Source organism: Pararge aegeria, chromosome Z, assembly GCF_905163445.1.
Source record: "Pararge aegeria chromosome Z, ilParAegt1.1, whole genome shotgun sequence".
Taxonomy (NCBI): Eukaryota; Metazoa; Arthropoda; class Insecta; order Lepidoptera; family Nymphalidae; genus Pararge; species Pararge aegeria.
Genome location: NC_053208.1, coordinates 19,678,566 through 19,697,425, shown reverse-complemented (window position 1 = coordinate 19,697,425; position 18,860 = coordinate 19,678,566). Strand labels below are relative to the sequence as shown.

The 18,860-nt window shown below is 37.1% G+C and overlaps 1 protein-coding gene across 4 annotated transcripts in view; it reads left to right on the top strand.

The window, feature by feature from the left end:
• Positions 1-18,860, top strand: part of LOC120636262 (kalirin) — a 167,141-nt gene that overhangs the window by 141,643 nt on the left and 6,638 nt on the right. For 3 of the 4 annotated variants that reach the window (XM_039907654.1, XM_039907652.1, XM_039907653.1), the window contains 8 exons: positions 342-539; positions 3,093-3,281; positions 5,084-5,313; positions 10,674-10,842; positions 14,528-15,295; positions 15,552-15,830; positions 17,018-17,254; positions 18,046-18,237. In XM_039907654.1, coding sequence (XP_039763588.1) covers positions 342-539; positions 3,093-3,281; positions 5,084-5,313; positions 10,674-10,842; positions 14,528-15,295; positions 15,552-15,830; positions 17,018-17,254; positions 18,046-18,237 — 2,262 coding nt within the window. Of the gene's footprint in view, positions 1-341; positions 540-3,092; positions 3,282-5,083; positions 5,314-10,673; positions 10,843-14,280; positions 15,296-15,551; positions 15,831-17,017; positions 17,255-18,045; positions 18,238-18,860 lie in introns of those variants that run through there. The other variant, XM_039907655.1, reaches the window with a different exon arrangement.

Here is an 18,860-nt window from a genome sequence, read left to right as displayed (position 1 = left end):
GATGAAAGTTTGTGTCGCGGTTCTTGACACATTCTCTCCGTTTTATAATTAATTGTTTTTTGTTTAACTCCAACTTCTGTAAATCACACTTTCATTAAGATAAATTATGTAGCAAGTCAACGCCGTTTACCGAACCATGATAGGTGGTCTGGATTTTTTTAATACGCATTTCTCAGAAAAGTGGCGTGAATTAAAAAAATGAAAAATGTAGGTAGAAAACAAATGACTTTCGTCAGAAGTGACATAAAATGGACATTACATAACATCAATGGGTTAAGTCTCTTATGGGGTAGTCTAGTGAGTTAAATTGGTTTTTTATAATTGTCTTTCGTCGGTTTCAGCTCGGAGATCTCTTGATCAAGCCGATTCAGCGCATTCAAAAATACCATTTGCTGGTGAAGAAAATACTGACTTACTCCGAGGCAGCCAACGCAGCTCCCCACGTGCTCGCAGCCCTGCGCGACGCTGTGCAATGCACCTCCACCATTCCTAAGAACGCCAACAACATGATGGAAGTCGGGCGTCTGAAAGGTTTCACGGTAAGATTTAACACACACTAACCATTTTTGTTCTCTATGTAACCTTGTATGTATTATTTTTAAGAGAATTTTACCATATTTTGCTTGTGCGAAACTGACTTTATTTTTTGGCATTTATTATTTTTTTTTGTGATTTTATAACTCTGGCGAAAAATTGATCACCATTAACGTTTAAAACGACATGGTTTTCGGAATTTCATCCTATTATTTTGCGGTGTAATTTAACCGGGCCCGGTGTGATATAACATTTACTAACAATATTTCACGTAAACACTGCGATGCGACTCGATATGCTAATTAGAACTTGGACTGCACTTGCCAGTCAAAGCCAGACTGTTAATTAAACGATGAACCTACCTGTGAGCTCTTAAGTTTCTTGACACACAGCGAAATTGCTAGTTTTAATTACTTTATGTTAAACCATTTCTGTAATGTATATTAAAAGCCTTTATAAGTTAGGTTCTTTTTAAAAGCTTTTTTTCTTCTCTTTTGAGTGAGCTATTTTTCACGTCTTTGCTTTGTTATTTAACTCTTGCAGAGTAAAGAAATATTTAATCAAAGCGGTCAGTCAAAAATTTAAACCAAAGTTAACGAAGTTTTAATAAATGAAGTAAGATTATTTTTACACAAGATAATATGGAAATAAGAGTATTACTAACAATGATTTGAAATCACAGTTAGTAATCACTATAAGGTTATAGATGTGAGCATTTGAATCTTTTTGCTGTTGCATAGTAATCAGTGACCTCATTGTGCAGTAACTGTAAACGCAGCTTATGTTATGGTTGTCACGGCGTATTTTTTACGACAACTTCGTTTTGTTATTTCTTTAAAAGTATTGATCTTAATTAAATATGTAGAAGGTGTAGAACAAACGCAAGTATTGCAATAAATAATTGAGTATAGACAGTATAGTACTAATTATTTGTTAAAGTACAATATAAGATTTAGTGCGAAAGTGTGTTTGTTTGAAAATGCCTATTCATTCTCGCCTTGAAAATGCCTATTCATTCTCGTCAGTCAGTTACGTATTATACGTGGCAGGAAATACAGTTGCTGGGCGGGCGCTCGTCATCTTGGTACATAGCAGAAAAGTTAGCACAGCATTAAAAAACTACTCGGGCTTTTCGATTGAATATCGAACAAATAAGGATGCCGGCGGCCATAACGCCTCTTTGTTATGTGGTAAAATAGCTTAGTCGCTTTCATGTTTGAAGAAGATATGTTCTGCTGCGTAACGAAACATAACGGAAGGAACAGAATACAAATAAACGGCTTAGCAGCAAAAGCGATGTTCGCAAAATTAGAATACTTGTTATACCGGGAAAAGTAACTGGTTCGAATGAATGAACACACTTTTATTGTACACCAAAGAAACAACGAGTTACAGAGATATAAACACAGCAAGAGGGTACGATTTGGTGGCCTTATCGCTACATAGCGATCTCTTCCAGGCTACCAAAGGCTAAAATGAAAGGGGTTTTTTTTTAATACAAACCCCAAAAGGCAGTTTTGATACTGCCACAAAAATATTTTTACCCCTTTTAAGTTCCTTTCGATGTTTCGAATTAATCTCCGTAGCCGAAGTATATTTACTCCGTCAATAAACTGTCTAGTACAATAGCACCCATATTGTGTTTAGAAATTTGCGTTCGCGACCTACTACTATTTTTTTTTCGTTAAAGAATGTTAATACAATAATAATTGTGCTATTTTATGATATAGCGTATAAAGAAGGGATATGTAGTCTGGTAGAGACAGTCAGACAGCGCACCTCAGTCGGTTGCGACATTGACCTATGTTTGCTGGAGAAGTGATCAATTTTAAAATTAAGTGGCAGTGATCGTTGACTTTCGTCTTGCTCTAAGCCCAAATTAAGCTGTACAAAATTAAAAAAAAAGGAGACCTTTGTCCCCTTATGCCTGTTTTTAACGTTTCTTACTATGAAGGGAAAGGTCACTGCCCAGCAATAGGGCATTCACAATTTTCAAACTTCAAGCAGATTAAGCTTAGGTTGATTTTATTTATGATTATGATTTTGTTCACTAAGCAAAACAGTTCCTATACCAGTATCGTATGTAGTATATATCGTTTAATTCAAAAAAATACCAGAAAGCTCTCGGCCTGTAGTTAGTTACTAACAACTTTTGTTCTACAACTTTTTTTTTAACTCGTTAGTTTGTCAAATATTAAATAATATTTTACATTGATACTCTGCTTGTTACTCCTCTGTGATGTAACATCGGCGAGAGCGCGCGAACCACCACTCGCATGCTCGGGGTTTTTGCAGCCAATCAGAATATGGTGACCATTTCGCTGATCACATGCTTCACTGTGTAATTATTTTGTATGGAATTAATTAATACTGAACTTTGAAAAAACTTAGAACAAAAGTTGTTAGTTTTAATTGTAGGAACTACAAGGCCGAGAGCTCTCTGGTATTATATATTTATACTTGTATAGTTTGATGTCTCTTACATTGGAACATTATCGCCCGCGGACACGTATATTTACCAATCTCTAAACTAAATTCACTTTCTTATTATATTTCAGGGCAATATTGCCGCACAAGGGCAATTCATGTTCCAAGAGCCGCTGGTGGTATCCGATGCGAACTGCTCCAACGACAAGGGCAAGGAACTGCACGTGTTCCTCTTCCAGCAGTGCGTAATCTTCGCTGAAGCCGTCGGCAAGAAGACTCAGTTCACCAGCCCCACTTACAACTATAAGGCCCATGTGCTGGTATGTCACTTTATTTCTTTAGACTCCTTTACAAATATTCTGGTAGTGTTTGGTGGACCGGCAGCGTAATAACGCGTCTCAAAACAGGCTTGTGACAGATTTAAGTCTTGTGATCTTCGCTGTCAAACGTAATTTTTGTATTGTTATGATATACGCAAAAGTGACGTTTGATAGCAAAAATCGTGAGATTTACGCCTGTCGCAACACTGTTGTGGGATACGCATTTACCCTGCGGGTTTTGTAAATTTGTCAACTACTTGCCCCCCTGTATTTTCGAACCGGTTAGTGTGAGATTTCTTTTTATTTGTTGTCATCGTCCACTCTTATAGGTGACCAATTATTTACCTGCAGATCAACGAACAATGATCAACATCAACGCATTAACGACCCACTAAAGGCCACGGATCTACTCTCAGAATAAATAAATAACTATATAATATGTATTGTAATAATTGTGGGAACTTATGTATGAAAGTTTCCTCACGATGTTTTACTTCACTGTTGAAGCAAGTGATATCTTTATTTCTTAAATTAAGCGTACATAACTCCGAAAAGAGTTGCGTTTCATCGAGCTCGGTCAAATCGAAAGGGAAGCCGAAAACTAACCCACTACTAAACGATTCTGCATAAAAGTTTTATTTATATATAAATTTAAGCCACTTTGCGCAGAAATAATGACTTTTAAAAATCGTAGAATATGATTCAAAAAGTTAGGAAAAATCTTTCAACTTGAACGGTAATATAGCTGTAATACGATACCCGTCTTAAAAACATACTCTGTTTATTTATAGCTCAGTTTTTTCACTTCTAATTAATTAGAATGACGCTCGATGCAGAACTATCTAACAAAAGATGTATTGTTATAGGAAACTTCGCTTGTTTAATAGTTTTCCCGCTCCGCTTCAAGTTGCGTCCTTAACAAAACTGGCATTGTCTACTCGTATTTCGCTATTGAGTTACTGTTTTGTTATTAGTCCACTTTAATTGACAAACGTTCACCATATTTTAAGTAGTACTAGAACTTTATGTAACTGTACGAGCCACTTGTACTATTGATTATCACAAACAATTTGTACATTGGCACGACTAAACCCTTAGTCATCGCTCATAGCTGGTTTCCGAATTAACCAACCAAAAATAAATAGTGTAATAAATTCATTCGCAAGTAACTTACGTACTAAGTACTTTCAACTAACTCACTATGACTTACCGTACTATCCGACGAACTAACTACCTCTTTTATTGTAAGTTTTTGCGGCGCGGCCCGTATACTATCAGAGAGAAGAAAACCGTCTACCATAATAACTAATGTACCAACTAAAAAGTATATCCGTTTTTATTTCTATGTGCGGCAACTAGCTTTCAGTCGAGAAAAATATTAGCAACTACTACTAACTTCGTAAAATGAACGTCAGAAAATGTGGATGTAGCCCGATAAATTAATTACATCTGCTTGACACTTTCGAGTGTACATACCTTATGTTATGTTGTGTGATTGCGTAAACAATGCATATTTACGGGGAAACAGTAATCGCGATTGATTTGCTGACATTTTCGTTCCGTTGTCCGCATTTGAAGTACTTCATCAGATCTATATGAAATTAAAATGGGACTTTTTTGGAATAAGCCCCTTACGAACAAAAAAAATTTCTTATCCGCCTATGGATGAGATGGAGTTATTCCCAAACGAATATAAAAAAAAGTTGAATTGGTAAATCGAACGAGGCGAACCTTATTTTGAGGGAAGTCGGTTAAGAAAGTAACCCGCCTATTGAATACGAAATAATTTTGTTCCGCTTCAGATCAACAAAATGGAACTGGAAGAAGTGGAGGGCACCAACATGTTCATCATTCACACGGTTGACACCACTAAACCGTCTAAGCCAAGGCAGTCGTTCATGTGCCGCGCCCCCGAGATCCGTCGCAAGCATTGGATCACTACTCTGTCCACCATCCTCAAGTCGCAACAGGAGTTTGGGGCGTTCCTGGAGAATCCTAGCCTCATTAAGCACCGTGAGGTTAACGCCACTGCGTGAGTAACTGACAGTTAATACTGACATCGCTTCTACTTAAGAACTAAGCTGCGTACAGGCCGGTTCAACGAACGCAGTTTCTCTTGCTGTTTTTTCTCTGAAATAAAATATAATTTATAATTTTGAGACCGTATTTGTTGAGGATCAAATTAATCTGAAAGTACTGTTTTAAATTAACATTTTGATTAAGTATGATGAAAACATTAACAAAGAAGTGTACGGAAACAAACAGGTTAAATCTAAGGACACAGTGTAATTAATTCTTATTTTAACAAGCATAACTGCTGTTTCTTCAACCTGTTTTTACTCAGTAAAACCATGCCCAACCACTGGTAGAATGCTAAATCCGCAACGACGGAGACGTATCAGAAAATCATGTTACGCATGCCTGTCGCATAAGGAAAACATATTTGTTAACACATATAAAATTAATGAAGTCAATTAGCTCAAAGGTGGATCTTTTATTCCTCGTTAAACCGACCTGTACGTCTCATTACCTATAGTGTTATTTCGGCAACCAAGTTTTAACCACTATTTCGTTTCATTATTGTCACGTGACTGAAATGGCGTCACAATTCTTTTAAAATCTAAAAACTGACTGCAGTTACGCTCGTTAAATTTTGGTTTTAGGGGTTCGTTTATGAGAAACAATATCTTTATAAACTATTCTATATAAAGGATTACATTAGCACAAGTGATATTTTTAACACAGTTAAATAAATACTCTATTTTATTATATTCCATTTTGAAAATTCATCCTTCGGTAAATGAAACTTTAATAAACTCATTAATACGTATATAAAATTCAATTTAATTAATTCCCTATTAAGAAATATATATAGGCCTACATGAGTTATATTATATGTATGCAATTATGATAAAACTAGTAGTTTTACGTACAAATATTTTAATGTACGTGTAACTTGTTTGTCGTGATAACTGTTTATATAAATGCTTATAATATTATTATATTAATACAATGAAATCTTGCCAAACGGAAGCTAATTTTGTCTTCAGTTAACTGGTATATAATTATGTAAATATCTCTAACCGCAAAAGACCATGATGAAATGACAAGATTTCGTTTCGGCACGTGCCTTGATTACTAAAATATGCAAAATATATTTATAACATTTTATCACAAAAGTTTTCTTAAAAAAACATTATTTTGGATAAATATTTTCTGAAATAAGCAGAGTACATTATAGGTGAGTCAACTCTAGAAATAAGCAATGTCTATGGTCAAGGTTTGGCATTGTAAACGGCACTGTATATCCATCATATTATCTATTTATTCTAAATCTATTATCTTATATCTTGTGAAAATAATGGGCTATATTAAAACTTCCTCCTACTTGTTACTTTTATTTTCATATGTATTGAGGAATGTGGCCGTTATTTACATAAAGAATATATATGAAATCATAGTCGCCGAGATCAACAAAATAAAGAAACATGTATTATATTTTTCGAATTTATCGGGTATATTGAAGGCATATATATCCTTTACCAAACCGATGAGTTATTTTGTTATAAAACATTAATTATTATATATAATTATTTGGTTAAAGGAGCGTTAAATTTCTTTTTTTTTTTATACATGTTTTCTTTTATTGTTAATAATGAGATGGATTGACGAATGAGTCTAAAAATGTTGTTGTGAATGTTATTTATTTTATTACCAATTGAAAAATCATATTGCCAGCTCATTCGGATATCTGCAACTGATTTGTGCAAACGTGTCAAACTCATATAGTATCGCATGTTAGCTTGCCAATATTTCGCACACTGTCTGCTATAAATTCTGTCCTGTAAGATTATTATGTCTTTCCATTTACTTGCATTATCTCTAAAAAGTATGACGAGAAAATGGTAGAAATAAATAGACATCTTTTGAGTAATACCCGTGGTTTAGTAGAAGCATACCAAAAATTTATACCAAAAATATTATCTTTTGGTCTTGTTATATGCCAAATATGTCAAATATCTTTATTCCCTTTTTTCTTCGATGTTCATTTCGGCGGCTATATATATATATATATATCTATATATGTATATTATATATTTTAATTGTGTGCATGTTGTTATAATACCATATATTTAATCATATTAAATATTTTTTATAGCAAACAATAAGGAGTTATTCCGCAAGCGCACACCTCGACGCAAATCCGTCGTTTACATTATATTATTAAGTAATAATATGTAACCACCCAATTGAAAATTATTATCGCAATAATAAACTGCCAATCTTTTTAATATAATATTCATAAGTAATAACATGTAATCACAAATATTAAAACAATTACCGTAATAATATACGGCTAATTCGTGCCTCTTATCTCGATGAATATCTATCGTTTACATTATATAGTATTATTAATTATTAGCATGAAATCCATCGTAACGAAAACTTTTATCGCAATAATATACTGCCATTCGTTTGTAGTAACATTACTATTAGTAACCACCGTAGTTAATCCATAGTTTTAAGTACTCTTTGGAATTGATCAATAACTATATAGTGATATAGTCATTAATGAAATCGCTTTACACCGGATATTGGATGTAATTACGAAAGACCAGAGCTGTACTATTTTACAGCTAACAGCCCGCCGCAGCATTCTGTGATATTTTTTGGAATGTATAGTGGTCACATCTGCGCTACACGGCAAGGAAGCGGGATTTAATACATCTACCCCTCACTTGCACTAAACATATCATTATTTGGTCAGTTACGGTTTAATAAATGGAATCGTAGATTACGCAGACATGGCCACGTGACCGTCAAGAGATAGGGTCACGATAAAATAGCCATCCATGAGCATTTTTTATGAATGGCCTATTCTATACTGACTTAATGCAAGGAAATTCATCTGGATAACACTTGATTGTAAAACCTCAATAGTTTTAGATCAAACAAAAGCTGTTTGTTATAGGCAATAATCTACAATGCGTTGTAGAAATAATAAAACAGTGTGTTCCCGTTAATGTCTAAAATAAACTTTTTGAACACGTTATCGCCTTGTTATCGCCGATATAGTGTAGTAATAAAAATCAAAGTACACAAAGTCTGCATAGTTTTTAATGAATTCGATAGTGATAAGAACAATCGTTATTAATACGCATTCGGTTAGTATTAAGACCTAATTAAAGAAGACTGGAAGAACACGACCTGGGCTATTTGAAGTGTCAAGTGTATAATGTATGCGAAGTGTAAGAGTAACGGTGAGATTGAGTTATATTTAGTGGGAAAATCTTGAGTGTGTACTCGATAACATATGATAATTAGTAATGTCGGCTTCTCACGCGTAACGTTTTGCTACTACACGTACATTTTCTTATTATCTATTCAAGTTTTGCATAGAATAGTTGATAAACTTTATTCGTAGTGGTATTCTTGGAATTAATAGTGAAGCACATTAAACTGCGAGCCCAAGTAGGTATAACTTATAATCGCGTATCTAGTATTTATTCTAGTATTACTAATATTTATAGTTAATTAACTAAACGACGCGTTTTACCCTACCATTACTCAAAAATAGTGATTCAGCTGTCGTCCATTTAGTTACGAGTTGACACTATAATTTACAAAGAATGTTATTTTTAAAGAGCGGGGCCAATTTGATTTGTACAATTTTTTCTTCAGTTGCACATAATATGATAGCGTAAGGTGGAAAGAGTTTGGCGAAATATTTAGGTGTAATATGATAATTGAAGAAATAAGACCTACGACTAAGTACACAAATGCGATACTTCAGAAGTAATTTACTCGATTACTATTTTCTCGATTAATGACAGCATTCATTGTGAAAATATTTGTGTATTCAGTAAAAAGTTATGCTTTCGATGTTAATGATGTAATAAGTACTAAATTTTGAGAGTGTATCACAAGAACTAAGCAGTCATTATTTAATTTGCTTTACTGGATAAAATAATAACTATAATATTTGGTTTACTCGTATAGTCGAATATAATAGCTTCATATATTAAATGACAAAAAATAATGGATAAAATATGACAGATTATTTGATATGTCGTTTCCTTATGAAATTCGATAATTGAGACAGTGATTAACTCTTTAAGTCGTGACGTCTTCCACCTGGCATATAAAAATGTAAATTTTTTGTGCAAAATTAACGTAACTAATAATATAAATGCATTCAAGTGTCATATTTTTTATACCATTCCATTATCATAAGTTATCCAGCTATGTATATATATTAAAAAAATAACAAAAAGATATTTTTTCAAACTTGTATCATAACATTTTATTTTTTAGTGGTAAAATCTTTATTATATAATTTTATAGTGGTGATTACTTTTGTACTGTTTAATAAAATAAGTGATTTTAAGTGGAGTTGCGAATTCATTTTTCTCGTTCACATATAATAATATGGTTTTAGTAACCTTCGTCTAGTGTTAGCATAGCATACACCTATACCGAATATCTATCGATTTAAGATATAACTTACTCTGTAAAAACAATCTATTTCGGTTGTCTTAATTTGCCATCGGATTGATTGTATTTCCAATAATATATCTTTATTTCTGCTTAAAAATAGCTCTTGTATATATATTATTATATCATATTTATGAATTCAGAACATGTAAATAGAAGTAACCTTTCAAAATCACTGTAATACGTATATGTAACACAATTAATCAATAAATGTGAATAAAAATGCTTGTGGTTTCATGCTTTTTAGTCCCGCATGCTTATTTTTATTAGTTATTTTTAGTTTAATGTCAGTGGGACCAGCTTCGAGCCAACTAACACATAGCGCCATCGCAATGCTGCAACGCAAACAGATGTACACCAGCTAATTTGCCTACAACTAACTACTTATAATCTATGTAGCTAATCACAGAATATTAAAGTTACAAATATTGCTTAGGTACGTTATACTGCATTTTTTCTTACTTTTTTTGATATGTAAATAATCTTGTTTTCTCTAAATCATATTTAATACAAAAAAGCTGTATCGAATTTGATTTGGAAATACTAAAACAAACATAAATGTATACAATTTGTTTTTATTTATTGTAACACACTTGTTTTATTTTATATTTTTTTATAACATTACACTAAAAGGTAATTTAAAAAAAAAAATTACATAATAAGAAAAGTAGAAAATAAATGAGTATACAGTCAAAGCAATAAACAAAAACACCTAAACTCAAATATTCACACGCAATATAAAAAATGAATTCTTATTATTATTCAATTCTAAGTTATTTAGGTATCTTATTTTCAATTTTAACATGAACACTACATACATAATGGAAAGCTGGTCTACGTTAGCCCGTTTTAGTTTGTTTTTGTTTTTATTTAAATGTCCTATTCCCATCCCAATAGCATGGGTGAAGGGTGGTGCGGGCTCCGCAAGACCGAGAGCGTCCCTCCGTCTGTGGGCGGAAGGCTTGCCCCGGAGCTCCGGGGCCGCACACAGCGCCCTCATGCCAAGGCCAACACAATCAACCTGCCTTCCAGCGCTCGGGACGACTACAAGAAGGCCTCAGCCAACGTGAGTTCTCGTGCCTGCTTACAACAACTGCAATAACCGCTTGGCGTACTAATCTATATGGTAGCTCAGCTATGGAGCATGTCAAAAGTCACGGTAGCGAAATTTTAGAGAAAAACTTAAAAAATAGCCTTATTAGTGCCGCGTAACCTTATTTGGCGATCGAAGGGCCATGTGTGAGATTTTCTACCGATGGTTACTTATGCTACCGCTTGAAAGTTAACTATGATTTATATAGTAATCAAAGAGCGCCATCTTGTGTCGAGCTACTTACTGTTTCCCAGTAATATAACTAGATGGCGTTACCATACCATATAAATCTTGGTCTTCTCAGAAAATAGACCATTTTACAGCGGTAGCGCGTCGCGAACCCGATCTATCACTGGCAGGGTCGCCATTTAAGGTTTAAGGTTGAAGGTTGATGCTAACTAAAACGACATTACTCTTGGATAGTTGGGTTTTTCCTGGAGACGGAATATGATTATATGTTAGGGATCTATCTTCTCTCTACACCACAAAAAGACAACAACTGTGCTGGTTTTAAGGATTTGTTAGTCCTAGAAACTCTTATAGGCTACAGAACGAGGTTGTCAGCCATCAGCCCGGCTATCATGAAAGGACGCATTGTTTAACTTCTCCCACGCTTTTATCCACTCTCCGGACATGGCCACACTGATGAAAATAATATAAAGCCTGACCAGGAAAATAATAAACCTTGCGGATAGTAATGGAACAATTTTTTTCTACACATTTCCCAATATTTTTGCCATGCAAAAGAAGCGTCACCAGAACAGGTTTTTTATTTCCCTAGTCAGGTATAATATTGAACAGAGGTAAACTTCTCCCTTTCCCTGTCGCCTTGCTTTAGCAAGAAGGTAAGTAAATTTTATAATTTGCCACTGGTGAATATAATCGGGGGAAAAAATATTTGGTTCCTGTCTATGCAAGCCGTGGAGTGATGAAATTTTATTGAACTAGTTAATTACAAAAACATAGAATTTCGTGGTACAAAAAACCATGCTATAAATATAAAGGTGGTAAAATTTTACTGAATAAATTCATCACAAAAACTGTGTCGGGTATGATAGGACTTCTAGGTTAAGCGTATCATTCTGAATATACCTGCCAGGAATTTTATTCAGAGACGATAGAAATTGAAGCGTTAAAGAAACGTTATGGACTACATTATAGGCATTTATTAAGAACATAAATATTTTTTTTTTACTCATTTCTTTAAAAAAAGTTTTGGAGTTATAGGTTAACCTATGCTCTAGAAATAATGGCTAATACTTTACTGCTTAGTATCAAGTTAATTTTTACAAGAATAATATAAAGAGTGGTTATAAACCAAGATAATGCGTGTTTGTTTCGGCATCTACCTAAAACAAACTCGATAGAGAGAGAAAATTCCAACCGTATTGGAACATTGTCTGAAGTTTAAGAAATAATATATTACCAATGACCTTGAATATGGATTATCTACGTACGAGAAAATCAATTCACGTGTCAGTGTCACACGTATTTGAAAGATTATTCAAATGCTTATACTTAGTCTCGTAGCTTTATGATGAGTGATAGACGCAATCAGATCTCTGAAACCTTCAATATAAGAGACACTTGAAACGAGCCACAAAAAACTTATCACCCTGCGCCGGTGTACATTCCTTAAAAAAAATAATAGTTATATTCATTAACTCTAAACATTAGGGTATAATTTTATATTTCTACTGGAGGTCGATTTGGGAACTATGAAAATATTAAAAAAACCGCAACGTCTATACTAGATTTCGCCGAAGGCACTTTAAGACTGAAACACATAGGCAGTTATTTTGGTACGGGTGGTATGAGAACCGTGGCTTAATCGACACAGCAATTCAAAGGCGTCCTTCCTGGCGCAACCTGTGAATTTAAGAAGGAGGTCCCGGTTTTGGAATTTATAATTTCTGAATTTTCTCTGGTCTGGTCTGGTGCGAGGCTTTGGCCGTGGCTAGTTAACACCCTACCGGCAAAGACGTGCCACTGAGCGATTTAGTGTTCCGGTGCGATCTCGCGTAGAAACAGATCAGGGGTAGGACTACCATACTCCCTAACAGGTTAGCCCGCTACTTTCTTAGACTGCATGATCACTTACACCACCAGGTGAGATAGCAGTCAAGGGCTAACTTGTATTGTAATTTTAAAAAAAGGCCGCGTTTACTTGATACCTGCGGGTTCAAATCCTGCCAGTTCATTTTTATGTGCAGTTCGCTGTTCACTTACATATTAATGTATTATTTGCGAATGAGTGAGTTTTATGTTTTTTTATAAGGTATACACACATTATCAAAAACACACTCATTTGCATGTTATTTCAAGATATGTTATATCTGACGGCCGATTGGCGCAGTTTGCAGCGACCCTGCTTTCTGAGCCCAAGGCCGTGGGTTCGATTCCCACTACTGGAAAATGTTTGTGTGATGAGCATGAATGTTTTTCAGTGTCTGGGTGTTAATATGTATTTTCTAAGAATTTATGTATATTATTCATAAAAAATATTCATGAGGCTTCTTAGTACCCATAACACAAGCTACGCTTACTTGACGGGGGCTTGACGGCGATGTGTGTATTGTCGTAGTATATTTATTTATTTATACTAATATTAAAGCTGCGAAGTTGTGTCTGTTTGTTTGCTGTCTACGTTTTGCTGAACAAGTGATACGGATCTTCATGAAATTATATATAATATATTAATATACCGTGCATCTGGAGATAGTAATAGACTACTTTTTATCCCGAAAAATCACCAATGCATTGTTCTCGGGAGATTTAAAAATATAACCTTTATTACCTATGCACGGCTTCACAGTAAAGTCTGTAAAATTTTAGCTAAATTTATCATAGAACCAGTTTCCTGAAGCCGTCTTTAAGGTGCAAACTATTTCTACTTATGATACTTTTTCGTCGAAATTAAAAAAATAACACATTAAATAAAGCTAAAGATGTGCGAAGGACATAAAGGTTGTCTATTAGACTTTATGAATCCCGTAGTCGTTTGAAATGTTAAAGAACACAAAAATTGTTTGTTTATCAAATTTCGCAAGATGGTTTGTTTTTCATTTATTAACATTTTTAAATATTACTATATTTATAATAATTCAAATCTTGCAAGAAAATCTGAATGAAACAGAGTACTAAAAAACATATATGAGTATACAAGTATCAGCATAACTGTATAATTCATCAAATTGCTAAATTAATTTTAAGTACTTTGATTATGTGAGCTTTATTTACCTTTGTTTGCAATTTTTTTTTTTTTCCATTTTTCGTCTTCAAATGATGACATTTTCTTGTTTTGGTTGGTTTGTTGGGTTATGATATATATTTAAGTTATTTGTATCGCTTTTTCTATATCTTTTGCATGGTCACTTATTTTAACGCTTGTATATCTTTCTTTTGTTGTAGGTATGATATTCAAGGGAATGCATTTTTAACATAGGACTGTGATAACAGGGCGGATTGACACATCTAAGACTGATTCCGTGCAATGTGATATATCAATGACTCAGAGGTGTTCGTTAATTTTAATTGTAAATAGTAACAGGGAAATAGCCGAAACGTTAGATCTTAAAGTCGGGTGAGCTTGCATGAGGCGCTTTAATTGTATCGCATAAAGGTAATGTTAGTGTGGTGACCGGTGCGTGTATGGCAGGGGTTGCCGAAGCGCGCCTGGGGACTCAAGTTGAGGCGCGGCGGCGGCAGCAGCGACGCGCCGCCAGAGCCCGAGGGCGTGGTGACGGAGCTGCGCGCGCCGGAGCTTGCCGAGCCCGCCGCCGACGTGACCGTGGCCGCCGGCGCGTCGGCCACGCTGGCGTGCCGCGCCACCGCCACGCGCGCCCACGCCTCCTGGCGCAAGACCGCGCCGGAGACGCACGCGTTGCGCCACGGGGGCCGGTTCGCCATCCACTTCGCGCCCGACGGCCTCGCCACGCTGACCATACACTCGTGTCGCGCGTCCGACGCCGGCGTCTACTGCTGCCTCATCAGCAACGAGCTCGGCGGCGTGCAGAGCTCTGCGCGGCTGACGGTGGGGTCGGGCGGAGCGCCGGGCGTGCCCGCTGTGAGAGCGCACCCGGGCGGCGGACTCGTAGTACAGTGGGACGAGTCGGAAGCTGTGCACCTGGAATACTGCCGCGTCGGCGAGGGCGAATGGAGGCGGGCGACAGAAACCCCGGCGGTGGCGAATACTCTGGCGTTGGAAGAGCTACCCGCGGGCACGTATAGCTTCCGAGTGGTGAGCGCCCGGAGTGGTGCCGCGGGTGCGGCGTCGGGCCCCGCTACGTGCGGCGGCGGCGGCAGTTGGCAACGTGAACAGTTCGCGCGCCGGTATACCCTGGAGGAAGAGATCGGCCGCGGCAGGACCGCGCGCGTTCTCGCCGCCCGGGACACCGGAACAGGGCAGCGCGTCGCACTCAAACAGGTCAGTTATACGTTTTATTGAGATTTTTTTTTAAATAAAATATATAATTCACGTCTATACTTTCGTACCGGTTTATCTTGAAAATCTCTGCACTCGTTATATCAAAGTTTTGTGCTATCAATACTATAATCTTTTGTTGTGGAAGAAAGACTTTTTAAATATCGAATTTCCCTATGACGTCTCGAGGCCCGTGCCCCGTAGTGGGCCGGTAATGGGTCGATGCGATGCTGATGTCGTGTATCGGTCCGGCGCGCAGGTGGCGGGCGGGCGCGGCGCGGACGCGGCCCGCGAGTACCGCATCCTGTCGGGCGGCGCGCACGGCGGCGTGGTGCGCGCGCTGGCGCTGTTCGCGGAGGTGCCGCGCGCGGGCGCGCACACGCTGGTGCTGGAGCTGGTGGGCGGCGGGCCGCTGCTGGAGTGGGCGGCCGCCGCGCCCGCGCTCTACACGCAGCGCGCCGTGGCCGCGCACGCGCGACAGCTGCTGTCCGCGCTCGACTGGCTGCACTGCAACAACGTGGCCCACCTCGACGTGCGCGTGAGTGCGCTGCCGACTATACTATCGCCACACATAAAGTGCCAATTTTCACTAAAGCTAGGAATCGCCCAAATTACTAGTTAATAGTACCTAATGATTTAGAAACTCTTGGCATAACCTGCCTTACAAAATTATTCCTGTATCAAAATTAGTTTATACACTTTATTGGCCTTTTTTTTCGCAAACTGATTAAGTAAATAATATATTTTTGAAAACGATTTCATTTCTTCTAAAATATCAAAAGTGACAAGTCTGATATCCGGTTCTGCCCAATTAAAGTCTAAATATTTTTTTATCAATTGAAAACAAATATTCTTTTATTTACTTTTGTAATTTCCGAGGTGATTACTCTATAAGCACGTATGACAGCTTTGTATACATTTATATCCTGGGAAGCACCACATTAAATGACATTGTGGATACCATTTCACCAATTTTGCTTACACATTAGAGGCCTCTGTAGCCCGGAGACCCAGTGTCATTGATACGGCTATTGGTGAAAAGCTGATGTATGCCTAGGAACCTGCTTGGATTAGGCGTTACTTATTAAGGTATTGCCTTGTTTGTCCCTATCACCTGGCGACCTCCCTGGCGAATTGTTAAGCGCCGAGGTTGTAAGTTGAAACTTTCACTTGTAGTGAAATAAAAAAAAATAACTAAGATCGGTTCGATTCTAGGCAGAGAGTTAGTTAAAAGGACATAAATAATTTAGAAAAGGTGCATGAAGGTGGTGTGAAGTTGCATAATAACAAGAGTTCTTTGTTTGTCTTATACAGACTTTTCGTATCGATAGATAAATTTTAGCTCAGCTATCTGTGTGCCAAAAAAGGGATTTTTCACCTTCATTATAAGGCATGAAATATTAACCTTTAAAAAAAAATTGTCTTACAGCCATGTTAATTATATGCAGATAAACATTGCCCTTTATAGCAAGTAGATAATTAAAACATTCTAATACTTACGGGAAGTATATGTAAACGTAAATTCACAGTTTACGTCTACTAGTAAGGTACTCGTATGTCGTTTCGTAACTAACCTTAGAACACCTAGTAACAAAATAAAATAAATATATAGTTAAGCCAAAATATTCTAAGGCTTTTTTGCGCGTACTTATGAGGATTTAAGTAACACACAAAAGTAGAAGTCCTAACTGGCATCCAATCAATTTAATTTTATTCTGTCTACAGCCCGAAAATATCTTGGTGGAGTTGGGCGGTTCTCAGCCACAGCTGAAGCTGGTGGACCTGGGCTCGGCCGTGGAGCTGGAAGGTTCGGGAATGGGGACTGCGGAGGGCGCGACGGTGCTGCCCCCTGCGCCTGCGCAGCTTGAGTTTGCGCCTCCTGAGTGTGTACTGGGCAGGCCACCAGCCCCTGCGTGGGACGCATGGGCCACCGGCGTTTTCCTCTACGTCTTCCTCACTGGGGTTATTATCTTAATATATATATATATATATATATATATAATTCTTCTGTACGTGCGTTTGTCTACCAACTCTCCCTGAATCGCTGGACTGGTGTATGATACTTTGTGTGTATCTTTCAATGTCCCGTTGGGGTCACAAGGTGCTGGAATGGCAACCTCGCACCGGTGAAGGCATCGTTGGTAGACCGTGGACGAGGTGGATCGATGAAATCAAACGAGTAGATGGAGCCGCTGGACCCGAGTGGTTTCGAAGACTGTGTTGTTTGGATCTCCCTACAAAAGGCCTATGTCCAGCAGTTGACGCCCAATGGTGGACTTGTTGATGATGACGATTATGTTTCAATGGATTCCTTGATGGTTTGAATACACAGTTGGACGTGGCAGGTGGCGCTGATACTGGATCGAACTGGACCCGAGGATCACTAAATTCGATTAGAATATCACATAGAATGAGGCGTTGCTTTTATGGACAGAACGACGTTTGCTGAATCCGCTTGTTTCTATATATACTTTTACTATAAACCATTGTATCAAAAAACTACCATCCGGCTGACTGTTTGTTTGAAACAACAGTTACAAAAAATCTGCTCTTTTATTGCTATATAATGCAGTTATTATACGTTCAAATCTCTAGAATGATTTCTTAGGCTAAATATTCTTATCTCTAACATTTATGATTGAATATCGTCTTTCATGTATATAGTAGAGTACCTAAATCTGTAAAACACAGCGAGACGGGCAAAGTTTCATCTAGTTAAGTGCGTTATGGTAAAATATAAAGTGGTATTCCAGCTTTCACCATTCCTGGACGAATCGATAGAGGAGACGACGGCGAACATCATCAAGTGCGACTACTGCTTCCCGCCGGAGCACTGGTCAGGCGTGGACGAACGCGCACAGAGTATCATACGCCGTCTGCTAGAGCCCGCTCCTGCGCGACGCCTCTCACCGAGAGACGCATTGCGAGATTCCTGGTTCGACGAGGTACGTACAATTCTTGAAGACATTTCCATTCTTAACCACTTTTATGGCCATGTTCAACGTGCCTAAAAGTCAAAGAAAACATACAGTTCTCATATTATATAAGGGCTAGTTAGGTTAGTACTATTCTATTTATGAAATTATATCAATATATAGATGTAGTCCTACGCACAATTATAATTCCCTTTAATTCTACGGACCACGGAAAAACTCCATCGTATTTTTACATTAAGTAAATACGGGATAATACTACCACGGTTTAGAACGGCTGCATGAAATTTATTTATTTATTTATTTATTTAAGGGACAATCAACAGGTTACAACAACAACTCTTAAAAACTAAACAAAAAATGAAATAACATATAAATGTAATATTGTAGACCCACTTAAAGACTGCCACAACTTGCAAATAAAAACTATATTGTTAGTTAGAAGGAGAAAAAACGATTAAGAGAGACATAAGCTAGCTAAACTAACACAAAAAAGAGTAAAGGAAAAAAATAATAATAATAATAACTAAGTTTAAACAGTACCACCGTATTGCGATAGGAAGTGATCCTTTAGTTTTTTTTTAAATATAGGAAGACTATCCCCTATTATGTCTATGTCAAGCACTTTATTAATG